Source organism: Setaria italica, chromosome I (genome assembly GCF_000263155.2).
Source record: "Setaria italica strain Yugu1 chromosome I, Setaria_italica_v2.0, whole genome shotgun sequence".
NCBI lineage: Eukaryota > Viridiplantae > Streptophyta > Magnoliopsida > Poales > Poaceae > Setaria > Setaria italica.
In genome coordinates this window covers 22007772-22020697 of record NC_028450.1, presented here as the reverse complement: position 1 = coordinate 22020697, position 12926 = coordinate 22007772, and the positions used below count along the sequence as shown (strand labels likewise).

At 44.8% G+C, this 12926-nt stretch overlaps 1 protein-coding gene, 1 long non-coding RNA gene and 1 pseudogene across 2 annotated transcripts; all 3 read right to left on the bottom strand.

Moving 5' to 3' along the window:
• Nucleotides 1-637: 637 nt before the first annotated feature.
• Nucleotides 638-3851, bottom strand: LOC101775429 (pentatricopeptide repeat-containing protein At3g12770). Its single transcript, XM_004952412.3, has 2 exons — nt 1645-3851; nt 638-956 (listed from the first exon to the last, which is right to left on the bottom strand). The coding sequence occupies exon 1, from the start codon at nt 3790-3792 to the stop codon at nt 1978-1980; it is 1815 nt and encodes a 604-aa protein (XP_004952469.1). The 5' UTR covers nt 3793-3851; the 3' UTR covers nt 638-956; nt 1645-1977.
• Nucleotides 3852-5810: 1959 nt separating this feature from the next.
• LOC101774759 lies at nt 5811-11441 on the bottom strand (annotated as a pseudogene).
• Nucleotides 11442-11544: 103 nt separating this feature from the next.
• Nucleotides 11545-12729, bottom strand: LOC105913670. Its single transcript, XR_001163207.2, has 3 exons — nt 12228-12729; nt 11967-12151; nt 11545-11877 (listed from the first exon to the last, which is right to left on the bottom strand). It is a non-coding gene; the product is annotated as an uncharacterized LOC105913670 (long non-coding RNA).
• Nucleotides 12730-12926: the final 197 nt, after the last annotated feature.

Here is a 12926-nt window from a genome sequence, read left to right as displayed (position 1 = left end):
TTATTGATAAGCAGAGAGAGAGAGAGAGAGTATTTTGGGGTAGATGACGCTGGAGGTGCTCTTAAATTTCTATCACCTCCTCTTGTGATTTAGATCCTGAAGCAAGATTGTGGTGGGCTCTGGAGAATGAACAACGCGAGAGCTGATGTGGTGCCCTAACCACGATGGTGATGGCGATCTATGGACGGAGTTTGGGCGATAAAATCTCAGTAGAGTGTCTAGGACAGCTTTAAGGTATAATATGGGAAGATGAGCTATCATCTGCCATGTCAGGTGGTGCTATCCTATTCCGATGTGCTCTAACGTTTTGCAAAGTTCAGCACCTTGCTGTGGGGCCACACACGGAATAAATTACTACCTTACCCAGCTTTTCACCGCATCATGTGGGGAAAATATTTTTAACTGTTAGCTCTGGGAGCTAACTTGAGCCACAGGTGCAATAGATTTTGTCTGAGTGCCTGGCACCTCTGCTCGACCGTTTGGCATGGGTGGGATGACATTCTCTCTCCTTCAAGTGCCTCTTTGGACGACACCTCTGCTCCAACGTTTGATCATGCACGTCACCAGCAAGGACGGAATAGTTTCGTTCAATTCTACACTGCATCACAAGATTGCACGCATGGGGACACGTAAAGACAGATTAAAAATATTTTGGTAACCTACATTCCAGAAGTGCATCGCTGAATCTCTTCACAGTTCCTAAATGAACAAACCTTTGGCTATACAATGATGCTGCGTATTTACATAGGGATACAGAAAAGAAACTAGAGAAAGTATATCAAGCCTTGACATTTTCTTCATCACATGCTTGAAGCAACCATCGACCTGAAAAGCTGGAGAGCCTGAGAAACCTGTCAGAATATTTACCTCCACAACGGTGACTTGCTTTGGCTCAACAGGACTAAATTATGGGACAGTATACACCTGCAGCCCCACAGCTTCCCTAGAAGGAAATGCTGCGTGGGGACAATGAAAACATGAGTTTCATAGCTGGAGTGAGCCAATATGTACAAATACTGGATGAGATGTCTCATTATTTATCTAACACTCACATGGAGCATTTTCTGGTTTTCTATCAATACAATTAATTGTTTAATATACTTTGTAGTTGTGACCACAATATTTTTCTGTTTTACAGACCTTCATTGTACAGTTATTGATCCAGTTAAAATATTACCTTCGGTCAGGTGTGATCCTACAGGTTCTATTACAAAAGAAAGGGGCACAGGAGGGGTTTTTTTCCATTTCAATATCACAAAGAAAGAGTATTGTATGACGAATTGCTCCCTTTCACAGGCACATTTTTCCATCCATTAGAGAGAACATAAGCAAGAGTTTGGCAGCTAATGTATTCTCAATAAGTAACACAGAAGCTGATAACTAATCCTGTTTTGCTATAAATGCTGTACTGCTTATTCCTTAATGCAACGTTGGTTCTTGCTACGAGTTAATTGAAAACCATATAGTACTTAAACTGAGTTAACAGTGAGTCTAAGGCCTAAGGGATTGCAGAAGTTCCTAAAATGCAAAAAATAGGTTCAGAGTGAAGATATTGATTATTGAATCCACAAGGTACCATGTCTGATAATCATCAAATGGAAAAATGAAATCTAACTTTCATGCAACTCATGTGCAAGACCTTACCATATGCTGCAACTGTGGGTAGATATGGAAATGTTATTTTGCAGTGTTCTGTTAAAAGGATCACAACCAACAGCAACTAACATTGGGAATGCCCTTCAACATTACCCTCATTAAGCCCCACTCCAGAGCATCGTCTCCTGATTGGTGTTCTGCACTATCTTTGCATTTTGTCACACCAAATCAATGGTTGGATGCAAATTCCAGCATCATACTAAATCTCATTAGTTGTAACTTGTAAGTTTATAATATCAGAAATACAGATTGGACTTGAGTTCATAAGAAGAATCAATCCTCCCACCTTAATTGAGAACCTGAAAGAACCATTGGCATCTGTTAGGCACCCAGCTCAATGTAACTGCACCCAGGTTTCTTGACTAATCCTTGCTTGCTTATTATCCTCCTATAATTTCTGGCCTTCTTCCACTCACCTAAGCAACTGAGCATATTAGAAATTAGGATACAGTGGCCAGAATCTTGGGAGTCCAGATTCAGCAATTCCTCTGATACAAACTCTATGGATGAATCGACACCATGAGCTCTGTGTGCACTAATTAGAGGAGCCAAAACCTGGTTTCGCAACTGAACAGGCATCTCCTTAAAAAACTTCATAGCACTACTAAGATGACCAGCTTTACAAAGCAAATCCATCATGCACATATAATGCTCGATAGATGGTTTGATACTGTATTCCATTGCGATGCTATGAAAGCAGTTAAGACCTTCATCTACTAAACCACAATGGTTGCATGCTGTTAGAATATGAGTAAATACAATGGCATCTGGTCGAACACCCCTGTTTTGCATCTCACTGAAAAGGGTGACAGCCTCACTGCCCTCTCCATTGCAAGCATAGCCATTAATCATGGCACTCCAGATAGCTAGGTCCCTATTAGAAACACTGTCAAATATTTCTCTAGCATGCTGAATGCTCCCACACTTGCAGTACATATCTACTAGTCCAGTAGAAACTTGAAGATCTGACTGCAGTCCCATTGCTATGACATGCTCCTCGACCTGAAGGCCAAGATTAGGGTATCCCAAATTAGCGCATGCAGAAAGAACCGCTAATAAAGTTGCTTTGTTTGGTTCCACCTTTGCGCACAGCATGGCATCAAATGTTTCCAGGGCCTTATCTGGACAACCACATTCAACATACCCATTTAGCATTGATGTCCATAGCACAGCGTTCTTGTAGTGAACCGAATCAAATATCTCTTTAGCAGCCAAAGGATCCCCACATTTTGCATACAAATTTACCAAGGATGCTGCCAGATCATTCTGGCACTGAAAACCACCCTTGATAACAAGAGCATGCACAGCCTTAGCCACCAACAGGTTTCCAAACAGCGTAGCAGCCGTGGTCAGATTGGCAAGCAAAACGGAATCCATACTCTGCTCTGCTGCCCTCATGACTCTGAACAGATCAAACACTTCTATACAGTCCTTTGCTTGCAAATAACCCGATGCCATTGCACTCCAAGTAACCACAGACTTGTTCTCCACACGATCAAACAGTGATCGTGCAGCGCCCAGCTGGTTGCCACGGACGAGCATGGTGAGCACCGAATTCGAGACAAGCAAATCTGCATCAAGCCCTGATTTGACGCTAAGCCCGTAGAGGCACACGCCGAGGTTCCTTGCGGACACGGAGTCCGCGCACCCCGACAGAAGGCCGACGAGCGTGCTCCCACTGGGCCTGACTTCCGCGCGCCGCATGGCGTTGAACACCGCGACGGCCTCCTCGACTTGAGAGCTCCTCCCGTACGCCGAGACCATGCAGTTCCAGGCGACCAGCGTCCTGCTCGAGCGCGGCGTTTCGTCGAACAGGCGGCGCGCGTCGGGGAGGCGGCCGCACTTGGCGTACATGTCGATCAGCGAGGTCCGGACGAAGGCGTCGCGGGAGACGGCGGCGCCCGAGAGGAAGGCGCGGGCGTGGATGGCGCGGCCGAGGCCGGGCAGGCGCAGCGCGGCGCAGGACTTGGCGAGGGAAGGGAAGGTGGAGGCGTCGCCGCGGAGGCCCGCGGCGACGAGGGAGCCCGCGTAGAGGCGGAGGCAGTCGGCGTAGGAGCCCGACGCGGCGGCGAGCTGGATCAGGCGGTTCCAGTGGTTCAGGGAGGCGGCCGCCGGGGCCGCGTCGGCGTCGCTCATGCCGGGAGGACGGCGGAGCGGCGCTCATGCGTTAGCCCCCGATTTGCATACAGAGTTTGCGTTCAAAGCTAAGGGTCTGTTTGGCAGAGCTTCACGCAGCTCCAGATCCAAAAAAACAGTAGCTCCACTACAGAGCAGCTCCAGCGTGGATCTATGTTCTCACCGTGGAGCTGAGCAAAAGTGTTTGGCTGAGACAACAGCTCCAAATCCAGAAATAGAGTTTTTGGTTGGATTGTCCACTAATACCCTTAGTATTTTCCATTTTTTCTTCTCATTTTTTTTCTGAAAAAAGAAAAATGGCCGGAGGAAGACATACAGGTCTCCAGCGCAATCACGTAGACATGTTTTTTCCATTTTTTCTTCTCATTTTTTTTCTGAAAAAAGAAAAATGGCCGGAGGAAGACATACAGGTCTCCAGCGCAATCACGTAGACATGTTTTTTCCATTTTTTCTTCTCATTTTTTTTTCTGAAAAAAGAAAAATGGCCGGAGGAAGACATACAGGTCTCCAGCACAATCACGTGTTGACATGTTTTTTTTATATACGCATGCATCCGGTCATTTTCCCAAGAAGTTGATTAATCGTTCATACATAAATTAATTGTTCATACATAAATAATTGTCCATACATAGAAAATAAATTTGATAATTCACTACTTCATTACATTCTACCTCCAAGCAAGAGCAAGATTGGTGGCCAGCTCATCGCGAAAAATATCCATTGTAGTGACACTGCCTTCTGAAGTAGATCCATCCGATGGAACTACAAATGGATTGTACCGTTGCGGTATTGTAGGGACGATCACGATCAAACCGAGCAAAGTCTGAATCCTCACTATTATGCTCACGAATGAAATTGTGAAGGACCATACAAGCAATAACTACCATTTTTTGTTTCCACATCGGGTAGTTCGGCATTTTGTATAAAATTTGCCACTTCATTTTCAATACGCCAAAAGATCGCTCAATCACATTTCGAATAGAAGAATGGATGCGATTGAATTTTTCCTTTGGAGTTTTTGGTTCCATACCTCTATGCCACTCAGGCATATGATACCTCTCACCCTTATATGGAGCTAGATAACCTGGACGATTGGGATACCCCGCATCGACAACGTAGTATTTACCTACAAATGATGACAAAAAATAAATTTATTTGTAGTCACGTATAATGGTAAAATAATTATTCCAATAAATTTTACCTTGCGGTGGATGTGGAAAGAATTTCTCGTCCACACTCAATGCATTGTATAACACACTTGTGTCATGCATAGCTCCTGGTTGGCCCGTTGACACATATGTGAACCGCATGTCGAAATCACAGACTGCTAAAACATTTTGGGTGGCTATCCCTGTCTTCCCGATATACCTCACTTGATCATCCGGTGGAAGGGAAACACGAATATGGGTGCCATCAAGTGCTCCAATGCAATCTTTGAAATGTGGATATGCTCGCCTATCATCCCTTATTCTCCTATGAACATTATGAAAATTTGGATCTTTTGGCCTAATGAAATCCTTTGCCATGGCCATCAAACAGTTTAGAACATTCTCAAATTTTCGACTAATAGTTTCACCAGAGTGCTTGAATCGATTTTGACATTTTCTATTAGACTCATTTCCCGCACAGATAAATAAGAAAATTCCTAGACTCTCTTCGGTAGACATGTGCAACGATGGTTTTAACCCATACCTCTGTACCAATAAGCCATGAAGATCAAAGAAGATTTCTGTGCTCATACGCAACTGGCTATGGCATTCGCCTGGAGTGTGCAAAGTCTCCAAAATAAAACCCATTCCACTGGTGGTAGATGTCCTTGTAGGGTTTTTAGTAAGGAACATATCAACATATATTTGAGCAAGCATAGCACCTCCTAGGATAGTTTTGAAAAATTCCTCATTCTCATCACTAGAATCATCACTAGACAACTGCAAGAATAAAAATAACATGTCCAAATAACAACATAAGATGAATAAAAAATGACAACAATTTGACCATCACAAATTATCCACACAAGATAGATGAATAAAAAATAACAACAAATTAAACATCAAAAATTTGTCCATATGACATAGATGAATAAAAATGACATGTCTAAAAAAAAGATGGCAAATCACTCGGCCATCACTTTGCAAACATCATATCGTACTTCCTCTTAAGCCAACTAAACCTAGCCTCATTGGTGGGAATAGTCATGAACATTTCCCTTTGCTCTTTCTTGACAAAAAGCTCAGTTGCCACAAAATGCTCATCACTGCCACACGCAGCCCCACATGCGGCAACATGGTCCATTACTTGTTCAATAGTGATCCCAGCTTGCCTGCTTGCCACAAAAGAGGAAGCATTATCTGATATCTTGGAGATGTGTTCTTGTATAACTAATGCTGTGCTTGCCTTAGATTTCTTGTTAGGTTTATCAAGGATCACATGTACTTTTTTCTTAGCATTGGCAACGGAAGGAGAAACCTCCTGGACCTCATCGCCATTGTCTAAATCATTGTTACCACCCATCTCTAACCCATCCTCGGCATCAATGAAGTTGGAACTCATAGGATTGGGTGCTTCTTGGCTTGGGGGTATGATGGGGTTGGAACTCATAGGATTCCAATGATCTTGCTCTTCATTAATGATGTTTCCAAACATCACCTTCAACTCATCTTCGTTTTGGAGAGGCCTATTCTTAAATTTCCCCACGCCAGGAATGTCCTAAAAGTGTTTGACAAAGGTATTAAATTGAAATTATACAAGACTAATATAATCTATATATGAACAAAATACCATGCGAGAAGTGCTCACTTTTTTGTTTTTTTCCACCACTCGGCGTCCATATTGATAGTTCCCTTCTCCCAGTTCCAACCAGTACCAGTTTGCTTTCTCATTAATTTTTTCCATGCAGACAAATCACCCCTCAACTTATCCCACTTGTTCTTAAGTTGACTTTTTTTTCAACATGATACCGGTACTCTGAAAAAACCTTCTTCACCTCGGAATATCCCACATTGTTCAAATGAGTGTTTGGTCGATTTCCTTTTCTAACTTGTTCAGCAAACAACTTGCAAACAATGGTGGTATAGCCATCATTCCAATCCATATGATCACCCTATTAATGATTTCTCCAAAATATTGTTCAAATTTCAACTCTATTATACAACAGCTCGACTACAATGGAAGAAAAATATACCTCATCATCCCTTGCCCTTTTGTTAGCTGATGCAGCACGCCTCCTAGCTTGCGCAACCGGCGTAGAAGATGCCTGCGACGCCATCAGGAACTCATCACCGATCACCGCGTCCTACATGCCATTTGCCAATAGTCAACTATCACAAACAGTAGATTAAAATGGAGTTTTTTTGGGGTGATGGTAATGTGTAGTAATACTGCAATACACACTCCTAGTCACAATTTCAGAAGTTCACATTTAGAAAACTGAAAGTATATATCAAGGTTTAGACGTGTGATGTAGTTACACCACAATGGATCGTTAAAGCACCAGTAGCAGAACAAAAGAGTGAACCTGCAATGCAAACCAATGTTCTCCAGTCCCTCTGCCAGAACTATGATAGCGATGATAGTGAGTGAGGACAACCCCTCTTGAAGCCATAATAATACTGACAAATGTCTAGATATAGTTGTGTTATTGGATATCCGAAAATGTTGCAGTATTTGTAAAAGTGATGGTCGCAAAAAGTTCAAAATTAACTCAGGGTTCATAGGCAAATCCTTTCAACTTGTTAGTATTGATATAAAGCATAGAACATGCAGTGCACAACAGTGTTGTATGATCTGAAAAGGACGACTACAATTTTACTCCTTGACTCTATGATTACAAGGACACCTCTACACCATCCAAGTTTTAAAAACATGCTACTATTTCCTACAATAGGTTGTTAAACAAGCAACGGACGTGAACAGTATCCGTTTCTGCGTACCAAAGTGATGTGCACTACCCCTCACGACAAGCCGCACAATGACACCATGCCAGCTCAATGCCAACTCCATGGATGCATCCCCCTTTTGTGTGCTCTACCGCAAGTGCATTTCCCTTGTTTGTGCTCTAACAGCTAGTGCATCTCACTTGTGCATGTTCTAACGCCTAGCACATCTCACTTGTGACTTGTGAGTGTACTAAAGATTTCCTTAGGATCAAATGTTGCACAAACAAATAACTAGGTATGGAAGAAGCTCATATCTCCTACCCAGACACTACAAAATAAAATGCAGAATTGCAAATTAGTTATGAGTAGAAAAATGGTGTTGCAAAGCCGATGAAATTGAGCAATTGTATGCTTTTGATCATCAGGGTATATTATTCCTTAGCAAATATGAAACCGGTCACAAATTAAAGAACAAAGATATCAAAGTTCTAGCATACTGCATTCTACATAAGATCAAGCAAACCTGGAAGAAATTGTTTCATTCCCGTCACAAAATAGACAACTTATAACCAATCATCACAAGAACCCGCCTACTCCGCAGAACTAAAATCCAAGCATGTGACAGAAGCAAAAGAATAAAAGACAAACCAAACCAATGTGTATCCATCTGTCATGCAGATGGTACTACCATCACGCTAAGCTATTGCAACAGCAGCTACCTAAAACAAATCATTGAACCTAGACAACTAGGACAGATCAATAGAAATGAATAGATTCCATGGGTAACTAAGCGGCTAAATGTCTGGTTTGGCCTTCATCTTGATTGTTCAGCTTGGAATCAGATGAAAAACTGTAGGGACAGTACAGGCACCCAGCCTTGAACCAGCAACAGCTGAGAATCCCCATCCAGTAGAACAAAGAAACATTTCTGCATTTCGGCTCGCCATCATCATCATCATCAGATATTCTTACCAATCCATCCGCGTCGCCCAGGCCACCCGCGGCCCGGCTTGCGCCGTCCAGGCCGGCCGCGCCGCCCAGGCCAGCCGCGGCTAGGCTTGCGCCGCCCAGGCCTGGCGCGCCGCCCAGGCCAGCCGCGGCTAGGCAGGCGCCGCCCAGGCCGGGCGCGCCGCCCAGGCCCGCGGCGGCCAGGCTCCCGCCGCCGGGCGCGCCGCCCAGGGTCCCGCCGCCGGGCGCGCCGCCCAGGCCCGCGCCGCCGGGCGCGCCGCCTAGGGTCCCGCCGCCAGGCGCGCCGCCCAGGCCCGCGCCGCCGGGCGCGCCGCCCAGGCCCGCGACGGCCACGCTCCCGCCGCCGGGCGCGCCAGTGATGGGGCCGGGACGTGAAAGTCCAACCCTAGGGGCCGGATTGGAAGATGAAGGGGGCGGAGGAGGTGGAGGAGGATCTGATCTTCTCATTCCCGGCGGCGGTCCGGCCACCGACGGAGACGAGGCGGCGGCCGGCGCTGGATGCGGCGGGGGAGGAGAAGGACAAGGCGTCGGATGAAAGAACAGAGGGGCGGCGCGGAGAAAATAAAACAGAGGGCGAACCGGTACGAGATGTGTGTAATCGATGGCATTGGTGGGTAATTTCCACCAACTCCATGAGAGGTTACAAAACCAGCGTTTTGAGAGCACCCCCTTGGGTGCTCCGTGGAATTGGTGGATCTGGGAGCTGGATCCAATTTTTTTGCGGATCTGGAGTTCACGGAGCTGCACCGTTTGGCTGGAAAAAATAGGAGCGGAGCTGTTTTTAAGGATCTGGAGCTGCGTGGAGCTCTGCCAAACAGGCCCTAACTTTGTGTATTTGGGATGCAGGAACGAAAAACAGGGAGGACCATATTTTCTAGAAAGAAACAGTGGCATAGAATTGATGAAAACTATAGGGATTTAAAGATTTTATCTTTTCTTTTGCTAAAATGATTTTTATCTAAACTATGTTGAGTGCTCTACTTTTCATCCAAGCTTGTCTTGGCTCAAGCAGATACAATAAGGCCATGTCACTTTCTGGTAGCCAAATCATGTTAGCAACAAGTTTAAAGATTCTTACATGTTGAAAAAAAGGAAGATAGCTGATACTTAACCGTGGTTGCTGGTAATTTAAATCTTCCATTATTTCTTTGGAAAAGTCTAATTTTCAACCTCCAACTACTCCAACTATAGCAGAAGTCTGATTTTCAACTTGCAACTACAAAACCGGACAGGGAGGGCAATCCAATTCAACTGTCAAAACCGGGCAAATTTGACCCTTTGGGTGGTTTTGAAGGTGGTTTTGCATTTTCTAGAAATTTAATTTTTTTTGATTTGATCAAAAAAATTCATAACTAATTCATTCAAATCCAAAAATATGAAGTTGGCACAAAAAGTTTTCTAAAAATGTAGGCTATTTGTTGGCACTCTATTTGGTGTTGTTTACATCATATTTGTTACTACTCCTAGTATTTTATTGCTCATAATAAAACATAAGGAACATGAACAACTAAGAATCAAATAATTCCAAATATAACACCAATAGATAGGTTACATTTTTAGAAGTTTTTTGGCACCGATTTGATATTTTTCTTATTTGAAATGAATTAATTATGAATTTTTCCATTAAACCTAATTTTTTAAAAAATTTTAGAAAATGCAAAACCACTCTTGAAACCCCCGAAGGTCCAAATTTTGTAGTTATAGGTTGAAAATCAGACTTATGTTATAACTAGCAGAAATGCCCGTGCGTTGCTACGGGTCTTTACCCTCTCTAAAATAATTTTCTTCTTATAGGATCGTGCCCGTGCGTTGCAACGGGCAGTGAAAAATTCATAGTACAATACACCTCGCATTCAGCAAAGCAATATATCAAAAGAAAATAGTTAATTCACGTACTTAAATATTGTATTAATATTTCTTTGGAATACTGCAATTTTCCAAATACAAAATTTCAGCGATCTTGGTAACAGCCTAAGATTCATGTATGCAGTTGCTCTTCTATGATGCATACTATCGATTCATGTACAGTCGCTCTTCCAAATACTATTGTACTATTAGTTGACCATTATTGCCTAATAGTCAAACTTCCCCATAAGACCATACAGCAACAGCAAGGAAATAGACATGCATGTAATCTTTCGTTGTGGCCAAAACTCCTCCATTACAGCAGAAATTCTGAGTGGCTGATTTGAATTCTTCAAAAAAATGATTGGCTCTGCATACTCTAATGAAAATCTAACATTTCAAATGGCATGAAACTAAAGTTCCGAACCGAAGAAAAAGCACTCATGCCTCTTTTTACCTGAGCTGCTTGCTGCAGCAGGATCTGGCCTCCAATCCAAGAGCCCATGGTTTCTCTTAACAGTCCAAGAGGCAAGAAGGAATTTGGTAGCATACATGCTAACAACCCATAATATGAAGATAGCGTCAATCTTCATCGTATTAAAACATGAATGAAAGAATGGTCTACCACTGGTCTAGGTGCCCCAATACGTATTATGCATTACTAATGCAGATTATCATTTTGTGGCAGCATCACACACCTGGATATGGCACAGTAAGCTTCAGAATTTAGAGTGTACTTACATACAGCTCCAGGTAAAGAACAACTTGTTGCAAAAGAGTTCTTAACTGTCAGATGGACAATAGATGAGATGAATTTAGCAGAAATGTATACTCTCAAAATCAAAGAGATTTCAGAAGGATTGCTCCACCAATACTGACCTTTTCATAAAATAAAATAAATAATATCTTCACAGAGCATACAGGTGAATCGGATTTGCCTGTCATGGGATGTTGTATTCTGAAATTTAAGAAAAGCATACAGGTGAATATTGGGGTAAGCATTCTAGAGAGAGTACTGACTTTTAGGAAGAAGGAATGGCAATTCAGAAGAGGAAGCCTTGCCTCCTTTGTAGGTCTCATAAATCATAATAACAACGGCCCTCCCCTCTTTATCTCGAAAATTTGCCCTGTACATTTTGCCGGTTTCCGCTTCAACAGAAACATCAGGCTAAAAGGCAGTTAGCGTGTATGTGGTTACTTGATCAGGATTCAGAGAACAACCTTTTAGGTTGAAATGAGAGGCATGCTTTCTCCTGAACATGATTTCTTCCGCTACCAATCTCAGTAATGCTCAACCCTGATGATCCTAATGGTAAGATATATAAACAACCTTTTTCTTGGCCTTACCACCAGGCAGACCATTCACCTCTTCCAAGTTTGATGATGATCCATGGACCTGAAGTAGTAGGTAGTCAATCTTTTGTTCAGGCAATACAACAAGCAACTGGTGTGCATCAGAGCTGAAGTAGAAGGAAGGGCCCTCACCCGTGAGCTTTCTCCATGGTAGGCTCATCCTGATACCCTTAGTGGAAATTCTACAGCAAAACATCAGGCAACGCAGCAGCAGGCATCCGATGTGCGACCCCAATGACATACTTGCACATGTTGCGCCGCCACAGGAGGTTGTTGATCCATCTCCATCTTAATCGGCAAGACATGATCTCTGAAGGCTGAAGCATTCTAGCATTTTAACAAACACTTCGTTGGCATGTTGCTGGCTGTAAGGAGCAACACAGACAAACAAACCTGCTAGGGAGGAGGAGGGCAGACCATCGAGAGGGGTGGCGACGCCGCTGCCTCATCCACTCGGTGATGGGGCCGCGTCCACCAGAGCCGCCGTCGATCTCTTTCCATGGAGGTTATGGAAGCCAGAGCCTTCTCCTCCATCAGGGATCGCACGATTGGCCAACAAGGGGAGGAGAGGGCAGCCGCAGGGCAGGGGCCAGAAATCGGGCTCCATATGCTGTATCCGCCTCGTCCTCCGCGGGCGATTACAGCTGCCGCACCAGCCATGTCGGAGATGGACGGGCTCGCCGAGGACGCGCGTGCCCTCGAACCCTAGCTCGGCGACTCGCTCCGTCCGGCCGCCGCATCCCTGCCCGACCGGCACCTTTGTGGTGATAGGTGTGCGGCGTCTAGGATTGGAAGATGGCGATGCATCCGGCTGTGGATCCGTCGTCCGCGGCGGCGGCGGCGGCGCGGTCGACGGCTCGGAGGGGCGGCGCACGGCGGCGGCGGATGCGGCGCAGCGGAGACCGAAACGAGGAGAAGCTGCGGCGGCAAAGCAGGGCAAGCGAGCTGGCGGGCGGCGGCGGCGATGCAGGGCGTAGCGAGCGAGGAGGAGTATGCGAGCGAGCGGGAAGATCTGAGCGCGGAGCGTGAAGCCGCGGGGAGCGGAAGAGGCGCAGCGGACGGGGCGCGGTGGCTCCCGGCGTGCGTTCCATC

Coding starts and splice junctions, on each gene's coding strand:
- LOC101775429 (XM_004952412.3), bottom strand. CDS start 3,792: ATGAGCGACGCCGACGCGGCCCCGGCGGCCGCCTCCCTGAACCACTGG.